General features: G+C 41.9%; 2 protein-coding genes across 4 annotated transcripts in view; both read right to left on the minus strand.

Moving 5' to 3' along the window:
* The window catches only part of mpp2b (MAGUK p55 scaffold protein 2b), a 39,305-nt gene extending 22,732 nt beyond the window's left edge, over positions 1-16,573 (minus strand). Inside the window, exons 1-2 of one of the 2 annotated variants that reach the window (XM_053882373.1) lie at positions 16,283-16,573; positions 5,210-5,282 (exon numbers count right to left, since the gene is read on the minus strand). In XM_053882373.1, the coding sequence (XP_053738348.1) occupies positions 5,210-5,240 (31 nt within the window). In that variant the 5' untranslated portion in view covers positions 5,241-5,282; positions 16,283-16,573. Of the gene's footprint in view, positions 1-3,248; positions 3,414-5,209; positions 5,283-16,282 lie in introns of those variants that run through there. The other variant, XM_053882365.1, reaches the window with a different exon arrangement.
* Positions 16,574-16,894: 321 nt separating this feature from the next.
* LOC128769085 (peptide Y-like) lies at positions 16,895-25,632 on the minus strand. 2 transcript variants are annotated; one of them, XM_053882395.1, is made up of 5 exons: positions 25,582-25,632; positions 20,722-20,908; positions 20,433-20,620; positions 18,992-19,072; positions 16,895-17,084 (listed from the first exon to the last, which is right to left on the minus strand). In XM_053882395.1, exons 3-5 carry the CDS (start codon positions 20,618-20,620, stop codon positions 17,060-17,062), a joined length of 294 nt encoding a protein of 97 aa, XP_053738370.1. In that variant the 5' UTR covers positions 20,722-20,908; positions 25,582-25,632; the 3' UTR covers positions 16,895-17,059. The 2 variants fall into 2 exon arrangements, with proteins under 2 accessions (XP_053738370.1, XP_053738361.1); XM_053882386.1 differs by lacking the exon at positions 25,582-25,632 and having other exon boundaries at positions 20,722-25,522.
* Positions 25,633-26,144: the final 512 nt, after the last annotated feature.

Raw genomic sequence — 26,144 nt, forward strand, 5'->3', positions numbered from 1 at the left:
AGATTTTTTGTCAACACAGTCACGGGCATCCCTCTGTTTTGTCATGTGGGGGAGGGGTACTCTGAGCAAAAGTGACTTTTCAGAAGTGGGGGGATGATGACTCTAATTTTTTGCGCGCAGGTTTAATTCACTATCAAGTGAAATCTAACTTTTTTCTACTTCTGTTAATATTTATCCTTTCCTCTCTCTTTAGTGCTACTTGTTGTCCACTTCAGGCCACCGTAGATCAAGTTACTTGCGCTACCTGCTTGAGGTGATAAGACTGAAATGAACAAGGAATTTTTGTCACACACGACGGTCCGTGGGAGCGTAAAAGGTCATGGCTCCACTTTGCTTTTGCTAGCTTTCTTCATTTCTTTCGCCCTCAGATGAAGCGTGGTCCTATGTATCTTGGATCCATGCTGGGTAACCAGGGTTACGATGGTTTGTCCTCAAAGGGCTGCAGTAGGTGCAGGCTTTTGTTGCAGCCAATCAAGAGGACACCTTCTCACCAACCAGGTCTGTCTGTTTAAGATGACTCCGGATATTTGAGCCTGCTGGGTTGGAACAAAACCCGCACCCGCTGTGGCCCTTTTGTGGATGAGTTTGAGACCCCTGGTTTACAGGATTAGAACATTCTCTGTTTACCCTTTAAATCTCACAGACGACACAAGTCCTGCGATAAAACTGTATCCCCTCATGAAGTGTGAGGTAAACATTCAGTTGTGGAGAGCCGGGTATTCTTTGTATTTAAAGAAAAGCCAAGGACAAAGAAGCTGTCCAGTGTGAACTGAAGGTTGTACTGTTGCCATGGAGGAGTGATTACAGAAGGCAGAAGACGGTGGGAGACATCCCTGGAGGTGGTGACGCTGGGTGTGAGCGAATTACGGTATACAACACACAGGCCAGTGACAACTAAGAAGTCATAGGGCTTTATATCGTTTTATAGTGGTAAAAGTATGATTTTTTTTACATAATATTTCAATGTTATACTACACCACCGTGCATTAAGTTGTTCATTAGCATTTCTGAATTGACAGTATCATGATATTTCTAATCTACAAAACAAAACTAAATGAGCAAGCAAAAGGTAAAAACACAAATATTTTGATACTTGTTCAAGACTAACATGACTGCTCTATAACTGTTAATAATTTTAATAATCCTACTTCAATATAGGGCAGCATATTAATTGACTACTTCTTGAACTTGAGCATTATGGGTGCTGCAATTTGCAATGATATTACTTACAATTTAAGGGCACAAAGAGGGCAAAGAGCTTCTCTGTAGAATGTGGGCCTGTGTCAGCAGAGGCTGTTGATCACTGACTACACAATGGTTCCCAGAAAATTGAAATGAAGGACCCGAAACAACACCAAGTGCACTGTGAAAGAAATTATTCGAGGCAGACTCGGGAGTCTGCCACGGGTTATGGTGCATGGATACAGTGGTTTGGCAGAAATTCCCTGCTGCTGTCAAATAAGGAATTTGCATGCATTAAACGCTTAAGTGTTAAGACATTATTGATCCAGTCAGATAACAATTCAATTCAGATATGTTAAACCCTGTGATTATCTTTGAAAGCGTGATCTCATAAGCACAAAGGAATCAATGATCCAAGACGGTAAATGAATACAGATTCTGTCAGCCAATATTCACCTTCACAGTATGAACAGCCTGATGGTTGTATGGGAGGAGACTATCAATTGTGTGAGTGTTTTGCCCAAAAACTGATGACAATATTAAGTCTGAAAACTTAAATCAGAACAGTGTTTCTTACAAATACCTTCCACACAAGGGCAGTATATCTGAATGCAACTTCACAGCCACACAGTCGGTTCAAGTGCAGAGGTTCACATGCAGATACAGGTGCTTGAACCTTACTTATTTGCTACGAATATCCTGAAAAGGTCCTTGACTCACCAACTGCAAGTACTGCAGAAATAAGCTGCATGTTTCCAATAATGCCGTCAGAGACAGCCAGCCAAAGATGGACCTTCATCCCAAACCGAGAGGAATCGAATGCACCTGAAAAACCTAGGTTGGATGGATGTCCCCAAAAGTACCACCATCTTCCCGGTAGTTTAAAGGCTAATTTATACTCCCGTAACGTACAATATTTGCACCCGTCCTTTTCAGACAATGTTAACGTCAGTGATCACATGCGTTCTTGGCATTGCTGTTCACCAATATATCCACCAGGGGCAGCAGCCCAGAGTCAAAAGGTTTTGACCACAAACTTCAAAACAACATGGCGACTGTGGTCGAAGTATTAATAATGTAGCTCTTGCACAAAAGACGAAACAGAGGCAACGTTGTAGGAGGCGGTGGTCAGTGAGGCCGTTAAATATATCGCGACAGGAGGACAGAGAATTTCCGCCATTGTTATGTCTTCTCCATGTCTCATTAGAGCTATGTATTGGGTAGTAACAGCAATACTGCCCCGCATGGTTTGGTCCGTATCTGTAAACTTTGTGGAAACATGCAGAAATATGGACGAAATGAACGCAATGCATCCATCCGTACATAACTTTGATACAAGACAAACATATACACAAGTAGTTTGGCAATAAGTATTCCCTTTATAGTATGCACTATGTACTCAATTTTTAAATCATTTATAAACCATCAGAAAAACAGTAAGTATTAATCTATAAATAGAAATGGGCAAAGTGACAAGATACGGCAGTGTATGATGCAAAAGTATGCAATATTTATGAACGTGTCAATTATGAATAGGAATTGCAGTACATGCCAGAAGCAGAACAGAGAATGAGGACTGTACATTTGCTACGGCAAAATATTAGCAACAATAATAAGCCGTGCACCACTCACATTGTTTGTATTAGCAAAAGAAGTATTTTTTCCTAATCCACTCATTGAAAGAGTTTGTTGGCAGCACCAAATGGCATTGGTTGTAAATAAAACCTCAGTATCTTCTCTTGCAGGTCAGAATGTATCAAGTTTGAGGCCAGTATTGAAATGTGGATGGAAAAGGGCTTGTGGCATAAAGAAAATAAAGTCGACTTGACAATGTGTGCCTTAGTACGTAACTTTATTTGGCACGTGCTGTCACCTTTCATAGATATAAACCTGCCCCATCAAATGGTTAAAGCCACCAGGAATACAATTCTTGACTATTTAGGTTCGCTCACACATAAAAGCCCCTGTTGTCCACCATCACATCACAGATGCTAGTAGCTTCATTTGAAGGAAGCACATGGCCAAAGACCGTTCTGGAGCTCACTCCAATAAAACAGATGTCCTACCTTCTTCTTCCACCTTAATCTCCAAGCACTCCTGGGAGTAGGCCGAGTCTCCTTCCTCCAGGGAGAGCCGTCCAAACAGACTGCCGGCCATGATTAACAACAACTTACTCAAAGAGCAAACAGCAACACACCCTCTCCTGCATCTGAGCAAGACTGGGATATTTTCCTCGCCCTGCCTGTATCTCTCCTCCCTCTCCACCTGCTCTTGACGTGCGCATCAGCTACGCCTCACTGAGCGTCTTCTCCTCTGCATGAATGAATGCAGACCGGAGCTGTGTGTGCATGAGTAAAGCAGAGCGGGGGACTGGGGCAGAAGTGTGGTGGGAACTATGATGCGCTAGCTGTGATGTAGAGGCAAGCAAGACGGTATTTCTCAGAGAGGCTGGGGGTTGGGCTGATGAGGAGGAGATAGGTCGCAGAAGGTGTGCGAAAGAAAAGAAAAAACATGTCAACAGAGAGTGTGATAACTCATGGTTTGGTTCATTTCATGATATGGGGCTGTGCATTCCATCCTGTGGAGTAGCTGAACTTTCACACCCACTCTCACTGGACACTATCGAGCCAAAGTTGTGGGAGACCATAAGCACTCCTTCTACACGCTTTTAATGCTTTGCATTTTAAAATGTTTCCTCGATAAGGCTGAGCCAGTTTTGAAGCATCTGTAATGAAACTAATCAAAACTACAACTTATTTAAACAGTTAGGCCTTTAACAAACAGTAGATATTTATATTTAAAAATAAGTAATACATAACAAAGATATGGACAACATACATTAGACAAAGAAAAGTATAGAAAATATAACTGCATTTTTTCCACAACAAAGCTAAGAAAATAAAGACATAAAAAACGTAAAAACAATGTCCATGCACACAGATCGAGTCAGAACAGACGTGATGCCCACTTGAAACCAGTTAGCTTGGTGGCTAATGCTAATTGCCAAACAAAACAACCAGTCTAATCGATTACTGGCATAAATGTACTCAATTTTAGTATCATGCTTTCTATGAGTGCTCACCCCGGCGACAACAGAATTCACACAGTATATTTTGGACGTCAAGGACGTCTTCACCGTCATCAGTCAGATTCAGAACACAAGGACCCATGGACTTCAGGAAGCAGAGGGCGAGCCATGTCGTTGGATGATTGTCAAGAACGTCAAGACATTTTCCACAATACTTAGTCAATGAATCGCCCAGTCCTATTGATCTATACCATGAATCGGGCATGACAACATTTTGAATGTCAGTTTGAATTTCAGCTCCTCATCTAAATATAGTTTCTGCACAAGCAAGGAGAGGAGGCGTCTTGTTTGGTGGACTGAGGATTTTAGCTCTGGTTTATGCAGATGATAGACTGTGGGGAAACTTAACAGGTTATTTGCTTCAAAGGAGTATGTGGTCCTGAACGTCCCAAAGCGTCGGCTGTTGGTGACTCAGCGATTAGACAGTTATTGTTGACTCTAAACATACATTGTTTGCAGAGGCAATGATTCTGTATTGTTTTAAGTTGGTCACTTTCTTCTGGGGTTATCAAATGACTGAAATGTGGGATACATACAGTACAAGCAGCTGCAAGAGGGTTTCCCCTCAGGGCGAAGTCCTCCGGATTATGTTATGCTTCTAAATTGGATGGTAACTGCTGCCCCACTAGACCCACCGTTGGACATGTGCATCAGAATGGAGGATGGTAGGATTTTCTATTGTCCACAGTTTGATGCTCACAAGACACCTGATCCCGCATCTAAATTCCTAGTACTGATCATTTGTGTAAACCTTAAAGGACCATGGTCTCATTAGACATTTTGCACCAACACAGTCATCCGCTGATGGGTGCTGCATTTCAAAGCAACAAAAAGAAGGTCATAGCTCGTGATTCGTGGACACACATCATTGGATAACTCCTTATGCCACACCAGGCCTTTTGAAAAGAGTTTTAGTCGTACAAATTTCAAAGCACTTACCCGAATCAGAACTGGAAGTTGCTACTGGCATTTTATGGGGTGGTTACCTCGGGTTTCTTATTTGCCGATTTAACTGCAAAAAAAGAGAAGACCAAGTCATTGAAAAATACATTTCTTAAAGGAGAAATAAACAAAACAAAACACCATCAGACATTGGTTCACATCGGTGATGGGTAGACAAAATGCAGGGTTGATGAAACAGTGTCCTACTTTTCAGAGGCCACTAGATGGCGCTCTTGGTTTAGAAATGATGTGAAATGACGATGTCTGTCGAATTAGTTGTGCAAGTCCAAACATGTTACAGCAAGCAGTGCCATCTGGTGGCCGCTGAGAATCAGTACACTGTGTCATGAAACCCCCTGGACTCATTACTAATTCACACTAACAAAGAATGAAATGCAGCAGTGGTGAGACATATTTGTTCAACAAATTATAAATATCAACCCAAAGTTTTCATTCAAACATCATTTTATGTTAAGTCCATTTGCTTCCTTCTGAGCGGCTGGTAAATCTCTTCATGGAGGCTCCACTTTTGACCAATAGCAACAAACAGCACGATTTATCACGACTTAATGGAAAGAACCGCACAATGGTGTTCCACAAAGATCTAGTACCAATTTAAAAGTCACTTAAACAAGCATACTACCGGGCCTTTATAGTCATAAAGACTGAGTGACTGGGTGAACATGCAGGATTAAAGTGGATCACTCTTGAATCCAATTGATCCATTGAACAAGGTACAAGGATAGTCAGGAGGGGTCTGACTTAGGGCTGGTGCATTATGGTATAAATGATCATCTCGATTATTTGGATTCATATCATAATCTCGACTGTTGAACGATTTCATGTTGTACAGTCATTGAAGTTTCAAACGTCATTGAACAATGATCGCCAATAAAACAATGTGTAAAATGTAAACAATAATTTAACAGTTAGATTTAACCTTCATCATGTAGGTGACATGTTTCTCTCTAGAAACTGTAAGGTCTGGCTTTGGAGAACAGTGGAGACGAGAAAATATTTGGTGAGCTGGCACTTGACTGGGATGCATAGATTCTTCTGTGGTTCTGATGTTGTAAGAAGTGATTTCACATTCCAAAGTTGTTTTTTTTTTCATCATTTTTCATGCGATCATGAGAGAAGTCGCTTGTTAAATTACAACACTTCCACATCAGAGCGCTCTTCCTGCGTCTCTGCAGCGTGATGTATGACAAGACCTAGACGTTCATTCATGTGGCTGGAATTTTGTGCCCAAAGGTAATGTATTACAGTGTGTCGTTACATATGGATTGGAGGTCTATGAGTAACTCTTAAGTTATTTTCTGGTAAAGTTCATCAGTCGAGTCAGATGAGCATTGTAGTTTGCTGGTACATAGAACACAGAACCTAAAGTAACTTCTGATGCCGGTCCAAAAGCAGCGCTCTCACGGCATTAGAGTGTGTCTTCCAAATTCACATAGATCGTATGTGAGGTCTATGGCAAGTTTCAAGCTAGATCAGAAAATATTCTCTCCATTGGCCAAAGCTAATATTTTTTGTTAACTTAGGTCCCATGTGGCGGAAGTAGATGGGCGTGACTTAGGCTCCCCGTAGATGATCAGTTTTTACGATCAGCAACGAAAGACAGTGATTGGCATAAACAAATCACGTACTTCTTCGCAAATCAATTTGAGGTAGTAGAGTATATGTATTTTTTTATCATCACGATGCCACATGACAGCTGCTGCAATTGGTCATCCTTTTCAGGGAACTATTGGCCCACAAAATAGGACTCGTCGATACATAAAAACACATTTCCGACAGAATATGAACTGCAAATTCTGCATTCACTGATAATGCAGAGGGGAATCCCACGCATGCTAAATTTGATGCACTTTCATATTGCATAAAATAGACCGCTGTGTTATATAACACTGCTTTGATGCCGCCTATGTTAAGTACAATACAGTTTCGTTTTTTAAAATACCCACAAACTATAACCACTTAACTCAGACGTAGGTCAACTCTGTTGTGGTTTTCTTCATTACGTTATGGAACAGGTTAGGAACCCTGCAGTAGTCTATATGCAAAATGACAGTGGCTTGAATATTGACAAACAATTTGAACATGTCAATCGTGCCAGCTTTGCTGGTGTTTGGAAGCAGACACATGCTCTGAGTTAATAAAACAGCAGCATCTGTTAAGGAGAGTGGATATCCGGTCACAGCTGAGCAGCACGCTGACTCTCTCACCAAATGTTTGGCCCTGTCTTTTGAAAATCAGGGCACAGTCCACACCCAAGGTGGCTGACACTGACTGGATTTTGTTTGGACCTGTCAATCGTGCCCACTTTTCTGAAGATTTTGAACAACAGAGCAAGGTATTTACGGGGTTATTGGTCAGCACAATGCTGTCTGCTGACACACATAAGCCAAACAGTTCCAAGTCTCATGACGATGTTTATTTTTAATATCACATTTATTTACATGAGGAGGGAACCTGTCATAAATATTAGTATTTCTCTGAGAAACCTTTTTATGCAAGCGACAGCTCCATTCCACTTAGTTAGTTAAGAAACTGATATAATGAACAGGAACAGAGTAAAAGCATCAGATCACATCTCAAAATTCCAATTACATTAGTTGAACAGATGTAGCTCTGTAACCAGCATGAAAGCCAAAGGCGCATTCATCCCTCCGCAAGGGTTTTCTGAAAAACCTGGATCTGTGTGGATCAGGTGCTTAATACTACATACCAGCCCCCCGAGCTTATCCCTGGCATACTGTGTTTGCACTGGGAAATGACAGAGCTTGTTAAAAGTATGCAGGGACCACACGGCAGCTAAGAAGCCAAAAGCCGATTTGTACGCAGCTTGGCAGTTCCTGGCTGACACTGGAGAGATTGCGGAGGAGGAAGTCATGCTGGGTGAAATTGTCTCTACTCTCTTTCACTCTGTCACTACCTTCTTGTTATGTCAATTGTGGAAAACAAGGGCTCAGATTAGCCAAATAAACGTGTGTGGATGTCCGCAACCCAAATTATTTGGGCATTACTGTGTGCACAATGTAAAAAAATAAAACAGACTGAGAGTGTAAGAGGGTGAAGTGGACTAAATGATGCCCATTTGTGTTCACAAAGAATCTGCAGCTGTGAAACTGGTGGCTCAGCCTTTTTAGTGTCATCTTTTCACTGCTCTTGCTGTGGAAATGAACACATGCACACAATTCTTTTTCCGCCCAGCAAGGAGTAGGCAGCCGAATACCGCAGCTGCCCATGACATCACAAGCCCAAACCCTCATTAAAGTCATTAAATCAAACACAAGACATTAGCATGCGCCAGTGAAACCCCCACTCAGAGGTGTGGCCTATTCTGAACCAACAATTCCTCCAGGTTTCCATGACTTGTTGAACCCTGCTGAGGAAAGACGATTGAAATGAAAGTCAGAGAGGTCTGTCTTTACATTTGTAAATATGAGTTTGACTGTTACACAGTGTGGCATTTACACTGATGTTTGCTACAGTGCTGACTGACTCAGTGCCAGACACAAAGCAAATATGACTGAAGATGCAGCGAGAAATCTGCCTTGTCAAACAGTAGTTCTGGGGTTAAAAACGGTCAGTTTCTTGACTCTTTTAAACCGTAGTAAAGCACAAGGTATTGACGATTTCAAAGACTTTGTGCCTTGAATGTCAACACAAGCTTGCTGTCTAATTAATCACGTACAGTATGTCAACACTTTTAGATTTTGGCATCGCCTTCACTGACAACACTGAAATAAAGTTTGATTTTATAGAATGACAGCAATTTAAATAAAAATCTTGTACTATAATGATGTAGGTTATTATCTCAAATGATGGAACAGCGACAACAATATTACCATAATAATCAAGTTCATCTAACTCCAACAGTTTTGACAATGATATCAGATTTTAACCTCCAAATAAGATATGTAACAGCATACAACTCATATGGAGATGTTGCACTCCCCAGCACCACATGTTTTCAGGCATGAAGAAAGTACAAAAACACGAGCAAGACGGGTATAACACAAGTGGTTGGCACAGGTGTTTGTTCAGTGAAAAGTGCCCTGAGCTGTTCCCACTGTGAGCTTGCTGCATTAAAGCCTGTAAACATGTGCACATGCGAACACACACACTGTGGCCAAACAGGTCTTAATCCACACATGCAGCCTGGCGTCAGGCCTAAAAATAACTCAACGCTCCCACAGGTTCAGCGCTCCTCATTACTTTACAAGGGAAAACTGTCGTATCCAAGACAACCATGAGCAGCTCCTCGCTTCTGCCACGCTGCGTCGCCATGGCAACAAGGGAAAACCCGTAAATAACAAGAATGGAGCTACAGCCTACAGCCTTACCATATATGTGGTGAATGAAATGCACAGTCAGAGCTCTGATTAAAATGAAAGTGTTCATACATTTGGACTATTATTGTTAATTTTTGGAACACTCCAACTACGCCCAACATCAAGGACTTATAAGACTTAAACAAAAAAGTTTTGCAATGGTGGCCTGCAACACACCTGTTTCAGCACTGAAAAATGTGTTCAAATTGTAGTCTTTTGCCTCAGCTACAATTTCTGTCAACTGAGTGGATGACATGCAAACCCTTTGTGAAATAAGTGGTGTGTTTATTTGACGGCAAAACATGTGTGAGAAACATTTCAAAAACAACTGTTCCTTTTTTTCCTTGTTTCCTTCATATTACAGTGGGTTGCAAAGACACATTGGTAGGCCAAAAGACTGGCATAGACGGATCGAGCTTTTATTGTGAAGAATAACCAATCAGTACTCCACAACTGACAACTGAGTTTTAATCTGTTCGTTGAGCATTTTAATACTTACTAATACTGTATTTAATAATGGAACAATTTTGTCGTTTACTGATTCATGTTTGTGTTAAAATAAGCTGTATATTTACAAAGACATATTGAGAAAGACTGTTGAGTTCAGAAACTTTCCAAACAGTCAAAAACACAAGCTTTAAATTTGAGCTAAAGTTTTATTTTCAGAATTCAAAGTCGAACTCGAGTCAAATGTATGCCCAATGTTGGATCCACAGTTAAGGACTGAATATTCATCTTCATCCCACATCAACAGTCTTTGTTGAATGTTTGATGCGGAATCAAAAGTGTACGTACAAAATTGTACCCGTCCATTTCAAACAATGTTACTGTCACTGATCACATACTTCCATGCATTCTTTACGTTTGTATTGCTGTTCACCAATATATCCACCAGAGGGAGCAGCCCAGGGCCACAACGACAAACTCCAAAACAAACATGGCGACTCTATAAGAAGTCTTGACTATGTCCCGCTTGCACAGACGAAACGGAGGCAGCATTGGAGAAGGCGTGGTGAGGCCGTTTTCCGACTGGAGGACGTTGAATTTCCGCAATTGTGATGTCTTTTTCTTGTCTCATTAGAGCTAAGCATCAGGTTGCCACAGGAACACTGCCGCCACGTCAGGCTTTTAGTCCAAAGCCCCGCCCCCAGCCCATAAGCCTGCCTCCGGTCCATTTCTCTTCCGACAGGCCACGTCAATGACTGACTTCACTTAACGTGCTTTGTAAAAAAGAAGCTGTAAACATCTGTTTGCACAAAAGTATCGTTTTATGAAAACAAACTTCTGAGTCAAATAAGTATAACTGAGATAAAATAAGTAGCTTTTGTCACAATAAAACTGTCAGTCTCACTTCGAGAGGGTCTCCTGGGCAGCTGTTTTACTTGGCTGACCCAGTTTATATGATTCTTTCCCTTACTAAAGATAAGTGTTGACAGTTTTGTTCATCTTCTTTCATATATTTATGCAAGATAAGCATACAGTATCGGCTTTGGATCTATGATGGTTTTCTAAACTTTCACACATTTAAACATTCATTCAAACTATATATCTTCATATATATATATATATATATATGCATGTGGGAGGGGTTGCCGAGTGAGTGACGTCTCTCCAGAAGTGAAGCGGTGCCCGGTGCGTGTCCAGCTCTGAATGTGCGCTTCTGTGCAGTTTGGCTGTGACAAAGTCATAAACCAAGTAACGCTCTGTCCCAGACTCGCCTCACCCCTGTCCCAGCTCCAGCCCACAACAGGACATCAAACCCTGGAGTGAGCGCTCCAGCCTCGGAGGTGTGGAGAGCGAGCACCTCCCCTTTGACACTCTACCACGGTCCAGTGTGGAGACAGGAAAGGTTTTACACCTCAATATGAAGAGAAAACAGCCAGTAAATGAAGCTAACAGGACACGTCTGCATACAGAGGCTGCGTTATACACAATAACAAAGTGCGTCGTGGGTCAGCTGATCGGTCAGCGCACATTATGTTTTTTTACGGCTTTTTTCAGGGGCGTTTGAGTTCTGGATTTTCGTTCGAAATCCAAAGCAAAAAAATCTCGAAATTGCCAAATGTGTCACCTTGTCTTCATGACAGTTCATGAGGCACGTGCCTCATGAACTGTCATGAAGACAAGGCCACATGAGGCAAAGCAGGCACAACAAATGCATAAATCCTGTCCAACAGCATCTTTTCCGTTGTCATAAAACATTACCTCAGAAACATGATCGTAATCTGCAGCTACGTGACAGCTCTCTTCCAGTAAAATCGATTGAGTGATACGTGCTTTCCTTCCCCCACAGCTCATACCGACAGTAATAAGTGTGATTAAAATTAAATGTCATGTACATACCACCAAGAGGCTAAAAGGCCTCGAGCAAAATGGGGAGAGTGGCCCACAGGGGCTGATATACCTTCACAGTGTGGCATGGATTTCATTAAAGCTTCTTTTTGTCACGTTCTGTTAAGTCATAGTCATGATGATGGTGGAAAAGTAAAGGTCAGAGTTTCAATATCACTCAAATTTCTCCTGAGATTGCCTGCACTTAGAGGCCGAATAGATGAGCGTTGATTTAAACAGTTCAGACACTAAAAAGAACAAGCATTCATGTAGTAAAGCCCTCTGGGGGTCTACTGGGCATTTTGAGTGAAAGATTTTTTTTGAGAATGAAAAGAGGGAAATTCCAGAACATTTAGTGAAATAAAGTTAGATTTTTCTCAACTGGACACGCATTGCTGTTCCATGAGGAAATATGGACATGAGGGATGGGCGATAACTTATCGTACACGATATATCGCCCAACACATTCTCCACAATGACAATGCTGCATTTCACGATAAATACATGTGACACACTCGCTGCATTAAACTTGCATACATGAACATGACGGGACCGCGTGTTTGACAGCCAACAACGGCGTGTGAGAGTTGTGGAGAGTGTGGTGGACTTTGGTTCACGATCGTAGTTTTAAACTTATTTTTAATACAGGGAACCTTTGATAATGACACTGGTCGACTCTGAGTCTCTCGTCCTCGGTAGGTTCTCTCACATGGTCTGCCTTGGTTCACATCAACACATGCAGGTCTCCCACTGCGCCGGTGCCTCGGCGAAACACCGTGGTGAAACACCATGGTGAAAACAGTTGGATATTGGACGGAGCTCCGCTCTGGTATTGGCAGCGGCGTCCTCTTCTGCATCACTGAGTGGGGTTCACTTATCGCAAACATATTTTCACAGGCGGCTAATGCTACGACCCAGCATCAGTTAGGGACCATCAACAAATTCTAAAACAGTCAAAGTATTAGTGAAATCTTCAGTAAGGCAATGGAAAACAACCATTTTAGGAGGGAGAAGTGTGAAAAGGTTTTTCATCACCCAAGACAAAGGACTGACAGTTTGTATAATGATTTGGAGAATAGACTATGACAAAATGATCATTTATTCCAATTATTTCTAATGTTTCTTCAATAGCATCGAGGAAATGTGTCCAGACTGGTCCATAGTTAAAGCCAACTGTTCAGAGACATTAGACACAGCAGACAGACGGCTCAATTTAACCCATAAATAAAGCTGGCGGAGCAGTCTGACAGACTGGAGCGGCTTCTACCAGAGATGTGAAACATTGAATTTCTCATCTCTACACTTAGTTCACTATTATGTTTAAACATAAACAAATAATGATGCTGGAGACAAACTCCACTAATGAGTTTCATCATAAAACAGTTTCAAGAGAGACTGAAGTGTGTCCAACACATGGAATAGAATTTATCGTGATAATTACAGTTATCGTCGAAATGACAACATTTAGCGCGATAACTTATTTGTCCATATCGCCCAACCCTGATGGACATCAATTGAACTTTCTCCAATGTTCCTAACAGCAAAAGAAACATGCATGAAAACTTGCCTCAAGATAACTTAAGAAAGAAAGTGAGGGAGAGTTTTCCTGCCCAACTGCAGTCTATGCAACAATTAAATAGCAGTTAGGATGGAGCAATCCGAACAATTCCCGGCTGACCGTGGACAGCAATATTTGAAAAGTCAAAATGAGATGAACGAGCAAAGACTATTTTGTTTGAACCTGATTGAATTTGTGAGTCATTCCTTTTCAAATGGAAGCTTCAGCAAACATTTTAATGAATCAGACCTAATTGCTTCAAGGCACTGAAGCAGGAAGCACAGAAAGATAGTGGCTTGTCATTTTCCTGAATTGTGAAACTAATGTCAGGCTTGACAAAATTACACAGTAAAAGCCTCTAATGTCTCCTGCCTGCCAGCCACTTTCAGTCAAAAGTCAAAGCTGATGTCACAAAACGTGGCATTGTCAGGCCAAAATAAGGACTGGAAACCCCAAAACAGACTCAAATGTTGGGTCATTTTTTGTCAATGTGCGCGCTAAACTCAATCACTTAGGTTGTCAAAATGTATGGTTAACTTCCAACTCCAGTGTTAAGAATATTGCAGCTCTTAATTTAATCCCTTTGGAAGTCTTAAACAGATCTCCTTAAACCAGCCACTGTGACTTCCATTAGTTTTGCATAAGCCACTAAGCTTTCAGTGCCAGCCCAAATCCAGACAAATGAGAAGGGCCGTGCTGAATAAAATTATGCAGATTAGAAATATATCCCACGTCATATAGAGCTATAGAACGACTATTTAAAAATGAAATAAATAAATCTATGTATATTATGGCTTGCCTTTTTAACAGAGTGCAATAGTATACAACTTTTCTTCAATATCAGAGCTGAAGCCAATGCAGCACACTTCCCATACATTCTGGTTCTGCCAGATGATCGTCAAAGAGCCAGTCCAGAATGGAACACCTTCCACACAAAAGCCCACAGTGGAGGCTGAACTAACTCTTAGAGTGAGAAGCGGGAGCTTCAGCTACAGCATCAGCAGACGACCAGGTCCATAGAAGTAGAAGTGGTCAAGTAGCTTCAGGCATTTATTTCACCCGCTAGTATTGTTGCATTTCTTCTTTCAGTCATGAAGACCAAACGAAAGGTAAAGCCATGGAGAGAGCATTTCGTCATGTTTCCACAGACAGCTTTGACTTCAAGCTTAGGTGCTCCTTCCCGTTCCCTCCATGTCATACTCAGATGAAAACATTGCACGCGAGCACGGAATCCAGCAGAAAAGCAAACAGAGGTGTGGAAAGAGCCTTTATATTGCAGCAACACCGTAGTCTAAGAGTTATGGCAAAAAAAAAAGTTTGTTTTTTTTTGGTAAGGCATCTTCGTCACATCTCCTGAGTGTGTGTTGTAGGAGCTCCTTAACACAATTGTTTCTATGAGCTAAGAATATCCAATGCACTGTTGTCCTGAAAACCTCGTCTAGAACGGTGGTCTGAAACGGATACACAGCTTTTGGTTTACGTTCCAAGCAGCACCAGTTTGGCAATCGTGTGAGTCGACTCTTCAGACACCTGAGAGGTGAAACTGTGTGCTCCTGATGGTTGGAATAAAAACCCTTTACCTGCTCTACGGGTGCGTTCCAGTTGTGCCCGGAACTTGGAAATTCACAGGCAGTGTGGAAATTCAACCCAATGTCTTCACAGCAAAGGCGAAATAGTTGCAGCGCAAAGCATATCGTTCGATCAATCTTCTGCTGTGACAACTGTGCAAGGACACTCTTCAATCAGTCCATCAGTACTTCAAAAGTCTTTTAGAAGATACTGCAGTAAACACAGTTGAACACAAGGAGAATGTGCAAGTTGCGTGTATAATAAATGATTATTCAGAGTGGTATTTTCCATGCAGTGCGGATGAGAAAACAGACAAGTCTTAAAAACAGAAGGAATTCTATCGTCACCTATTATTATCAGTGTTTTGTTTTTTGTTTTTTTTGTGGGGGATGGTAACGGCATGAAACAGGTTTTCATTGTGGTGGTGGTGGTGGCCACTTCTGTGAGTCGGCGACTTGTTTCATCCAAACTCTGTTGGAGCACACATCAGCAGGAGCTCTGCCTCCACCAATCCTCTGCTGTCAGAGAAAGACAAAGCTTCTCCTTTTGTGTGTTTCTGTGAAGCATTTCAGGCCACTTGTCCCAATAACATCTGAAACTTTTGTTTAGTCAAGCTACCCTTTCCGTTTGCAACAAGCGTGTACATATTATGCGCGAGCAAAAGGATGACCAATGAGGCCAGTCCACAGTATTTTCATCCTGCCAGTCAGTTCAACCTCTTTCCTTCCTTTGACCACAGATCCATGATCCACAGTTTAAGGCGCTACAAAGTAGAAGATTTTTTTTTTTTTTTTTTAAATGCGATTGGGTAAAACACCACTAAATATTTATCAATAACTGACAAACACGGAGTGTATAAAAATTCGCTTTTGGTGAATGAGTTCTAGAGGTACACCTGTGCGCATGCGCAGTTCTTTTACTTACTAAATATGAATTAGAATATGAAAACTACATTTCAGTAACATATCAAAGTCTTAATTTAAGAACAAGGATGGCCATTGGCGTACAACAACAATGCTCACCGAGCTAATAACGAGGTCTATATGAGCCATTGACTCTGCATCCAGTCAGTTGTACGCAGTTATCTTAACAGCAAGTGTCATACATTCACATTTCAACGGCACATCTATTTTCTGCCATGAGGTCCGCTGGATATCGCTCGGCTGCGCTAAAAATGCACCCCCGGGTGGTGCAGCAAGGTGGGCTCTATCATCGCGGTCACCCCCCGGTTGACCTTAACGGTCTCCTCCGAGATGATGTCCAGAGACTCACCTGTCCTCCAGTGTCTCCTCCACGTCAGTAACGTCTCCGGGATTCACCGCTCCGAAGCAGAAACGGCTCTTCTCTAATCTCTGCAGTGACTGTCCGCCAGCAGCGCTAACCAAACCGACCTCTCTGCCCTCACAAGCGCAGCCCCATGGGTCTGAATCCGCTTCTCTTCGATCCGCGGTCACCGATCTCAGATGCCCGTGGAAGTCCTGGGGATGGCGAATGCGTCTGCTGGTTGCTACAACAGCGTGGAGTTGACGTTCCCAGCCCGGAGACCGATTCACGTGAGCACGCTTAGTGGTCAACAGCGGCGCCCACAGGCATCATGAGGAATAGCAATAATAAAGGTCAGAGTCACCGCTTTGACCTAATAAATTTACATATAGAAATAGACACGTGCACAGATTATATTTGACACATGCAACACAACGTTATTCTTTAAAGAATCAGTACTATAGCATGTTGAGATTTCAAACAAACAGAAATGATCTTTTTTCAAAAAAGGTCATTCACTATTATTATCGGTCAAAACAGGCTAATAAACACAGTCAACTTTAGTTCCACATATTTTATTGTAAAGTGGTTGAATTTGATACAAATTATTTACATGTTTTGGCCACCAAACGAACCCAAGAGAAAGACAAACAGATGCATGCTCAATACGCAACATTCAGCGAGGACGTCCACAAAGTTTGAGAAGCAGGATGTGCCCTGAAGAAATGTCTGTGTTTGATTGTGGGTTGATTTTAGCTGGGCAGGGAGACGAAGGAGCTCCGTCAGTTACCACTGATCGTTGTAGTCCAAGCTGGTGGAAGAAGACAAGGAAGAAGTCATCAGTCAGTCGGAGGGATTTGGGAGCCAAGTAGATTAGGAGAAATGTGTGGATTGAATTGTCATTTCAGGACCTTGAAAAATATTGAAAATGAGAAGAACATCAGCTAAGACCTGTGTTTTTTTCATTCGTTTTTTTTTCCTGTTCATCACAATTGTCCACAAAGCAATTGTCCTCACAGTTTGAGGCCCTGTTATTTCTTTTTAGATGATTAAACTGAGCCAGTGTATGTCCCAAATCTTCATGGCTGAATAATAGCTTTGCTTTGGATCACAGACGTCAAACTCAAACATGCAAGAGCTGACGCTAAGTCCACTTTGCTGGGCGGGAGAAAATATATATTTATCGACGAGTCTGTTACAGTTTGATCATCAAATCTCTCTGTGAGTCTAAATCCAAACTATAGTTTTTACGTTTTTGGACGTTGCAGATGAATCGCTGACTTTAAAGAGCTTGGCTTTCTTGGAAAACAGTATGGCACATCTTGAACATGGTAATATTCATGGGTGGTCATGTCAAGATTTGTTAGAGGTGATGAAGTTTTGGCACTTTTTAATGTCATTTTCACCCGTCTTTATGATTTGAAAGCAAGCAGGCCACATACAGTACAATGACTTGGCGTGGATGGCCCCCGGACCTCAGGTTTAAGACGTTTATATAATTAGAATCTATAGCTGAAATCCAGCATTCAAACAGAGTGGGATTTTATGTTATCTGTCGCAAGTACAGATCATTGGTGTTCAATTGATGGATCGATGAGGTTTCGTGACACAGTGTCCTCATTGTCACAGGCCACCAGATGGCAGTGTCTGCTGTAAAACCATTTGAGCAACTAATTCATTGAAACGTCAAGTCATTTCTGAACCAAGAGCGCCATCTAGTGGCCTGTTTCATCAACCCTGCAGTTTCATGACACCTCATTGACCCATCACTAGATCTGTTCACCTGCAACTGCATTCATATCAGCAGTTTATCATCTTCCTGCATGTCTGACAACAAATGTCACTTTAAATGAAATTTGAATGAAACAAGGATGGCAAAATTTCCATCCAATATTATACCAATCAAAACAAAGTATACAAATAATGTGAAAAGTTTGAATGAAATGAATAAAGATGTGATCTTACAGAGGGAGAACAGAAGGACCGCTCTGCAAGACCCGCGCTCACTCTGAGAGCAGCAACTGCTCTGAGGCTAAGAGCAGTAGCAGCTACACCACGTCCTGCCGGTCGGCGTCCTGAATTTATTTCTTACTTATTTCTTACTTATTTATTACAAATCTAATCATCCCTGACCAATGCAAAACATTACCACAGTCCAGCAGCACAATACTGTCAGCCAGGATTCTATTATTTTGCTGCTGGATGTTTATTAATGAAGCCGGTTTGCGATCATATTTCAAACCGCAGCGGACAGAACGCCGGCCCAGTAATGGGGTTTTTATTGACTTACTGGATTGGAGCCACTCAGAAAACAATCATCAGCAAATACAGACAAATAGTACTGTAAAATCAACAACAGGAACGTTTCCCTCAAACCGTCAGACATACTGATTGATTTAAAGTAATTATTCCGTCGATGGTTTTATAAGTACAGGTCCTTAATGGTACTGTCGATGACACTATTCTCTTGTTTTAGCGCCACCCTCTTCTTCAGTGAACTCATTGCTATCTGTGATGTTTACAGTATATTATGGGATCAAATTATGTAGAAAAAAATAAATGCATAGCAACAATGAGATATAGCGTTAAATATGCAATTTTTTTTTTAGTTTTTATATCTCAGCAAAGGTTCTCTGCTTTTTCTTTTTTTTCAGGAAATAAAAGATATTTTTAAAAAAGACACAGAGGGAGTGAAAGTGCAACTGACGCTCCTCTCACCGAGGTTCAGAATCCTGGTTTGAATCCGCCCCAAACAGCAGCCAGGCCACCTCCTGCTGCGGAGACGATCGCTTGCCATACCTGTCAATAATGAACAAAAACTCCAAGCGGTCAGTTTCGCTCTTGTGTGTGATGGTTTTCAATCAATTTCCACTTCACCCAGTCCTTCAAAAGTCACCACTGACAAGGAAATCTCAAGCTGCATCGATGCCTGCGTAAACATAACTACCTCAATCAATCTGATCCAGGGAGCAGCCATTACACATAACAGCTGTTTGTAAGACATTCGCTTTTGTTGCAAAAACAGTGACCAGTGGCGAATTCATTTGGAGAGCTGCTGTTCAGTGAGTCCAGAAGCAGGCGCGCGTGTGTGTGTGTGTGATCTGTTAGAGGTCCTTCAAAGAAAACACAGACACCTGCTGCTGTCTTATAACAGACCCACCGTCATGTCAGAACTTCAGTCAATCATTCATCTTTACTACAAAGTGATGGGAACGAAATAATACATTTTTTTAAGTGTCAATCATATATGGCTAAATATAGACATAACAAATGAAAGAGTGAAATTTCTAAGTCATGCAGGCAACGCCACAAAAATAACAGTAATGATTGTAATCGATAAAATAAATGAAATAATACACTTAAGACCAGCAATAACAAACTAATTTCTTGAGATGCAGTAAATAAGAATCAGTTTGTATTTTTAATGAATATAGAGTTATCAATGACAAAAACAAATCATGCTGGAACAAAGAATCTAAATTCTGTCTTGGAAACTTATCTGAGAAAATGGGAAAAGAAAGCCTTAACTATCTTACAGCAGTTAAAGCAGTCTATGTTTGTAGTCATTTCAGTGGGATTTAGAACTGACAGGAATATAGTGAAACGTGGTTATTGTTTATCATTATTTTGATGTTTTATATGTCAACCCAGTAAATAATTGAGCTAAAACTTAGTTTGAAGCTGGTACCACTATTGCTCCTTCTAAACAAGTAATAAACTAAATTAAAAAAAAAAAAAAAAGTAATATTATATAATATTATATAGATACATCCACTTACAGTGGTTCATTTATCCAATAGGATTTGTTGTTTGGAGTTTTCTAAAATCTGACCATATTCACATTATAAAGCACATTGTAAGAGGTTAAAGGCATTTTTAAAGTTTTTTTTTTTAATGCCTTTAAAAGGTATTCAGGAGCAAATTCAATGAATGTAGAAATTCTTTCTTAATGTTGGTGGATAGTTAGAAAAGGGGAAATACATTTCGGATTCTCTTCTGAAAAGGCAAAAACAAATGCGTTCTAATGTTGGGATTCGATTGTAGTTTGTGGTAGTAGTTCGGCAGAACTTCGTGGCCACATCTATTTGCTTTTTATTGAATGATGGTTAGTGTGACAGACATCTGACGTACATTTGTGGACGTCACTTCCAGGACTCACCTCTGTCTGGTGATGAGGTTGACATAGTGGCGGATCGCGGCGTGGTACTTGGCCCACTCCTCCTGTGACGCGTTGCTGGGTGGAAGCTCCGGTTTTGGCGGGTACGCGTCTGCAAAAGTGGTCCAGACCACCAGCAGACACAAGAGAAGCGCAGAGAACTTCATCCACGTCCGCAGAAGGTTTGCCATCTGTTGGAAACATCAGCACATAACGTGTGCGTAAAAGTGAGCGTGCGTGATATGGTTAAAAAAAGTCGCTCAAATGGAGGAAACAGAAAGTAACCACTTACTTTCAGAAGAGGCGCGTGCTGAGGCTGTCACCGTGCTGGTGCTGCGTGATGCTGCTCTGTCCTGATGTTGGTGCATTTATATAGAGACGGAGATGATACCTGATGCTTCGCCAAACAAACCACACCTCCACCATCGATGCGTGCGCGCGCGCGCGCGCTGACCAATGATGACGGACACGCAAGTTCCCTGTGTGATTCCACAGTCGGTGATTCAAAGCAACATGATAGCGGGGAGCAAATATGGAAAAGAACTTTACAGTTGATCCTTCGACGTGGTCCAAGCCTCCGTTATTCAATTGTGACTCACGTGGTTTTAACTTTGAAACATTAATAGGAGGGGATGAATATTGCGAGTGGAGATATGATCATGTTCTATAACATAGTTAGACAAACATGATCAAAAGACACATGAGAATTCAAGCAGATGACAGATCTTATGAGGCCACAAACCCGATACGCCTGTGTTTAAGGATGAATAATCTGGATCATCTGTCATGATGGTGAAAATGTGACTCATTATTGTTTCAGAGCAGCGTCACATTAATAATGTATCTCCAACAGTGCGGGTCCTTTATCACCCATCATCGACTGCGTACTCTCTCTTTCCTCACACAGTCAGTGATATTATAAACACGGACGTGTTCCAGGTATCTATCTATTTTCTCTCATGACCTCATGTAGACACCTCTGTGCACCATGAGAGTCAGCAGAGAAGGACCCAGGCCTGAGATGATGTCATTTCTGTCTGAAGTAAAATCCACACGCTTCTATTCTACCTGCCAGGAGTCGGAATTATCTCCTGACCAGACTGGACCATCCATCAAAGCAATCCACCTGCTGGCTCTTCACAGCCACGATGGCCCTCTGCTCGCATCTCCAAGTGTCAGGAGAGATTTGTTGGGAAGATTGAGAAAACTCATTTTCAGCAGTGAAGAGTGAGCGGAGAGCCAGGAGGTCTAACTTCTTCACTTTTACGTCTGTGGCTGAAGCTTTGTTGATCCAAAAAGGCGAGTGGATGCCAAGATCGTCGGATGATAAACATGCCTTCCTGCTGGTGTTCAGTTTCATTTACATTTCTATTTTGAAAGACTGCTTTCTCTGTGTGTCCTCATCCCCAACAAAGGTCAAAATATGAGGCAACAAACTTGCTATTCCATGTTGTGTCATGTTGTTCTGAAATGAAACCATTTTTTTTTTTTGCATGACATTTGGAATTGAGTAACAACAACGAAAAAAAGGATCATAATACGATAATTGTATTGTTTTGTATTGTAATGTTTAGTGAAGTTATATGTTGTCCTGAAGTAAAACAGAACTGGATCAAAGGTAAGATTTAAAAATCGTCCACGCGACTGTTATCTCAGATTTTTGTGCACTTATGTTGAAAGGCAAACTGATGATTGGTCACGTCAGTCATGTGACCATGTATCACTCCCCAACTTTTCTCAATTGGTTGAGCTAATGATTAAAACCAAGTCTGGGAGCCTCATGTTCTGATTGGTCAATACAGAGATGATCACTTCCCTATGAATCAAGACGTCGCTGTGCTCACACCAGTTTCATTACTGAAGACACGTTGGGAAGCTTAAGTTTCATACGTCTTTTGGACTACCTCAACTGCAAGTCGGCCTCCGAGCACCCGCCGCCTCCTTCACCACATCCATGAACCTCACTGGTTTTCTCCTTCGTGTCGTTCGTGCCAAAGCGGACGACTGTCTTTTTGACCTCCATGAATCAAAATTCAGTCCAAAACTCCTTCAGCTTCCAAACCTCGACCTCATGGATGACGCATATTTACTGATCAGTGACCTCGCCCCCTCTGACCCTTGTGACCTTTAATATGGTCTGCAGGCCGAGGTCAAAGGCTGCTCGCTCAATATCACCTCTCAAACGTCAGATGTTCTGCAGGAGGCTTCGGGGAGCAAGTGATGTGAAGATTCACCAGGACGCTGATGCGACCTCACCTGGACAAACTCCTCTAATGAAGACGGCTCAGCTGCGCCGTCTAATGTGCTCGCTAACGTTTACGAGCGCGGCAGGAGTTTGTCTTCACGGTCTGCTGTCCCAGGTTCATGGCGCCTGACGCCTCCCATTATCCCACCACCGTTATCTCCTTCACCGTCACACGAACGTGGACACAGACCTGCTTTTGAAGCATCTCATTGATTCACTTAAAGACAAGCAACTCTTAACTCTTAAAATGGACCTAAAAATGTGAAACAGTGGTTGTTTCACTTTTACATTTCCTGATTCAGAATCAGGTGAAACCAACCAAGACAGAGCATTGCTCCGCTACTGTAAGTCAGATATGGCTCATGCTTTGCTACTCCTTTTATCCAAGCCTGTAACCCGTTTTTGTGGGTCGGATGTGAATCTGTGTTTGGCAAGATGTTTTAGTTTAGTAAGGATTTTTTGGAGTAACATGGTTAGAGCTACCCACGCATGAGTCATTATTGACCTCTTCCCAATAGTCATTACTCCACGTGCATGAACTAGTGTCAGCTGCCATTGGACGAGAGATGAGGGACACCCCGGACATGATCCCGCTCCAGCTTTAGGCTCAGCTTGGATGCTTTCCAATGAGTCATCATCATGGTCAGAAACTCAGAAGCTGGAAGTAGAAACCCGGAACAAGGGCCCAAGCAAGTGCTTCAGTGAGGGCAAACCTGCTCCCGAAATAAATCTGAGGTTTCTCCAATTCACTTTAAATGATCATAACGTCAGCAATTGCTCCAAAAATAGATCCACCTCTGACGATAAATGAGGCTGTAATGGTTCACCAGCAGAATATGAGGGAACATCAGTGATAATAATCCATAATTCACACCGCCGTTTCAGCCGTTTCAACTCTTACAGACATGATGACGCTGATGTCATGATCAGTAAATGCCGTTCACTACACCAGCTCCTCGTCCTCCTCCAGCACCATCAAGCAATAAAAGCCAATGAGAAGAAGCCCCAGTGAGAAAAGACAAACTCATCCTCTGAACCGGAGACAGCGGGGCTGATAAGAGGTTTCTCTGGCCGGTTAAGTCCATTTATGGTCCTGGCGGGGGAGTTACAGGTTGTGATCCAGACGACGGAGGCAGCAGGTGGAGGAAACTTCTGGACCTACTTTGTCTGGGCACAAAGTTTAGTCAAATGATCGAAAATGAAAAAAGAGCCTCAGTGGGTGCAGGCTCACATTGGGTAACCAATCAGGTGTCAGCTGAAACAAGTGACACCAGGCTGACAAACAACCATCTTCAGACATCTTATTGGTGTTTGGTTATCCTCCTGGTTAGTTGCAACAAAAACCTGTACCCAGTGTGGCCCCTTTGTGGATCCCTTTAAGACCTCTGATAAGTATCAAAGAAAAGAACACATCACAGCTGAACAAAAGGCCAGAAGAAACTACAACTCCGCCCACTATGAGACCCAGACCAGGCCCATATATCATTTTTTAATTCTATTGTTCTTGTGTAAAATAAGGTGACTCAAGATATTTAACATTCTATGTAACTGGAATGCGTACATCTTTTAAGAGTCATTTTGTGTTTCTTTAGAAACAACCTGTTTTCTTTGACTTGTCATTAAATATTTACTCCCTTAAAAAAACAAAACTTTTGACCTCCTCGTATTTCATTGTTTTCTCTGAACGTTATGACACAGTGTTCAATTCTTCCTCGTACATTATATTTAGATTCGATTTTTAGATTTGTCCCACAGTGGGGGGAATTCAGCATGTCACAGCAGCCATTGACAACTAAGACACTGACATATATCAAAGGCATTAAAGATACACAACAAACATCAAAGACATCTACAAAGCATCAGCAAAAAAAAAAAGAAAAAAAAAGTGAAGTCACAAGTTATTAAACAACACAAGACAAATAAATACAGATTATATCTAAACAAGTATCGTGACAAAACAAATTAAATACAAGTAAAGATAAATAGATAGAGTAATTTATCTCCGTAGCTAATGCTAGGTGAGGATTGTTACTTCTCATATTGTACTTGTTTCATTTTTGCTGTGTTTACTTGGCAGACTGGCTTCTATACATAACTGTTATCCTCCTGGTACCGACACAGTAGATAGATTTCACAACAATGTTTCATTCTGAACCACTGCATTCCAAGTTGACTTTACACTTCTAGGTAAAGTAAGGACATCACACCGTCTGGAGGGAGTGTTTCCTGCCAATAGGCCGTCACTTCTGTTATTCTTACCTGATTTTCGTTTTTTTCCCTCTGTATATCAACTCCAATTGTATATCAACAATTTTTCTCCAAAATGACATTTTTCACGAGTTGAATTCTGTCTGTTTCCTTGGTAGTAACTCAACTGGCTGAAATATTAGAGAGTGGAAGTCAGTGTTGAAACCCACTCATGTGCTGGACGCCTGCTTCACTCTCCTCTAAAAGCTTTTCCTGCTTAACCACCGACTTCACTTTATTCAAGATAACCAACGACGTCCATTTCCATTTGCACATTTGTCCAAATAAGTCTGGGGGATTACACAAACAGAGAAAAGAGCAGCTCCCGGAGGACGCCGCACTGCTTCCTGTTATACATGCGGTAAAAGGGGAAACGATTAGCTTTCTATTTGGTCTTATCTGACACACGCTAATATGAACAGAGTGCTGCGTCTGCTGTGTTTGCTCAAACCTGGAGACAAACTCGGGGATGGATGACGGCCCTCCACCACACAGCCGCAATAGTGAGCTTAAGAGGAACCAGCAGTGGCGGAGCCAGCGCAAATCTTCATACATTTAATGATGAATGACGCATGGAAAAGAGGACAACCTTCCTGTGTTTTCTCTGTCTCTCACTGCACTGGAATTCAAGAGGAAGAAGAAGAAAAGTCGACTACTGACCACTGCAGTTTGGAACTCAGAACCGGGCCTGTAGCTTTGGTCAACAACCCGAAGCATGGTAGAATGAAGGTCTTTATGACTCCCCAGGCTTTGTGGTGGCAGCGGTGATGGGGGGGGCTGGAGGGCTTGGAGAGTAATGGAGCAGCAAAGAGGTACGACTCGCCTCAGTACTCATCCAATACAATCAATGGCTGAAGTAATTGCCACATGTATGATACGTGTAACTACACCGTCTTCTTATCGAAGCCAAATAAATCCATCAGCGTTTCGGTGCGCCTCGATTGGTTTTCTGAGGTCTGTCAGAAAACACAAAAAAAGATTGCAGAGGTTTGTGTTTGGTAAACTCATCCAACAAGACGCCAGTTTGGGTATCAATCATGTCGACTCCTTGGCTCAGAGGTGTTTGTGGGAGCCAGTGCTCGTAGATCAAGATTGGCTTCTTAACAAAACATGAGGCATCAGCGCAGCGCCGGGGGTTCGGGAAGGAGACGAGGGCAATGAAACCGGAATAAGAAATGGGATCAGATGACGTCAGGCCGCCCAGAGCAACAGCCCAGTACAAA

This window comes from Synchiropus splendidus, chromosome 1 (genome assembly GCF_027744825.2).
Source record: "Synchiropus splendidus isolate RoL2022-P1 chromosome 1, RoL_Sspl_1.0, whole genome shotgun sequence".
NCBI lineage: Eukaryota > Metazoa > Chordata > Actinopteri > Syngnathiformes > Callionymidae > Synchiropus > Synchiropus splendidus.

Bases quoted from the DNA above. Each gene is read 5' to 3' on its own strand.
- LOC128769085 (XM_053882395.1), bottom strand. From the start codon at position 20,620: ATGGCAAACCTTCTGCGGACGTGGATGAAGTTCTCTGCGCTTCTCTTG. The intron at 19,073-20,432 runs GTGAGTCCTGGA...CATTATTGACAG, and splicing joins AACCTCATCACCAGACAGAG to GTATGGCAAGCGATCGTCTC. The intron at 17,085-18,991 runs GTGAGAGGAGCG...TTCTTCCACCAG, and splicing joins AACCAGGATTCTGAACCTCG to CTTGGACTACAACGATCAGT.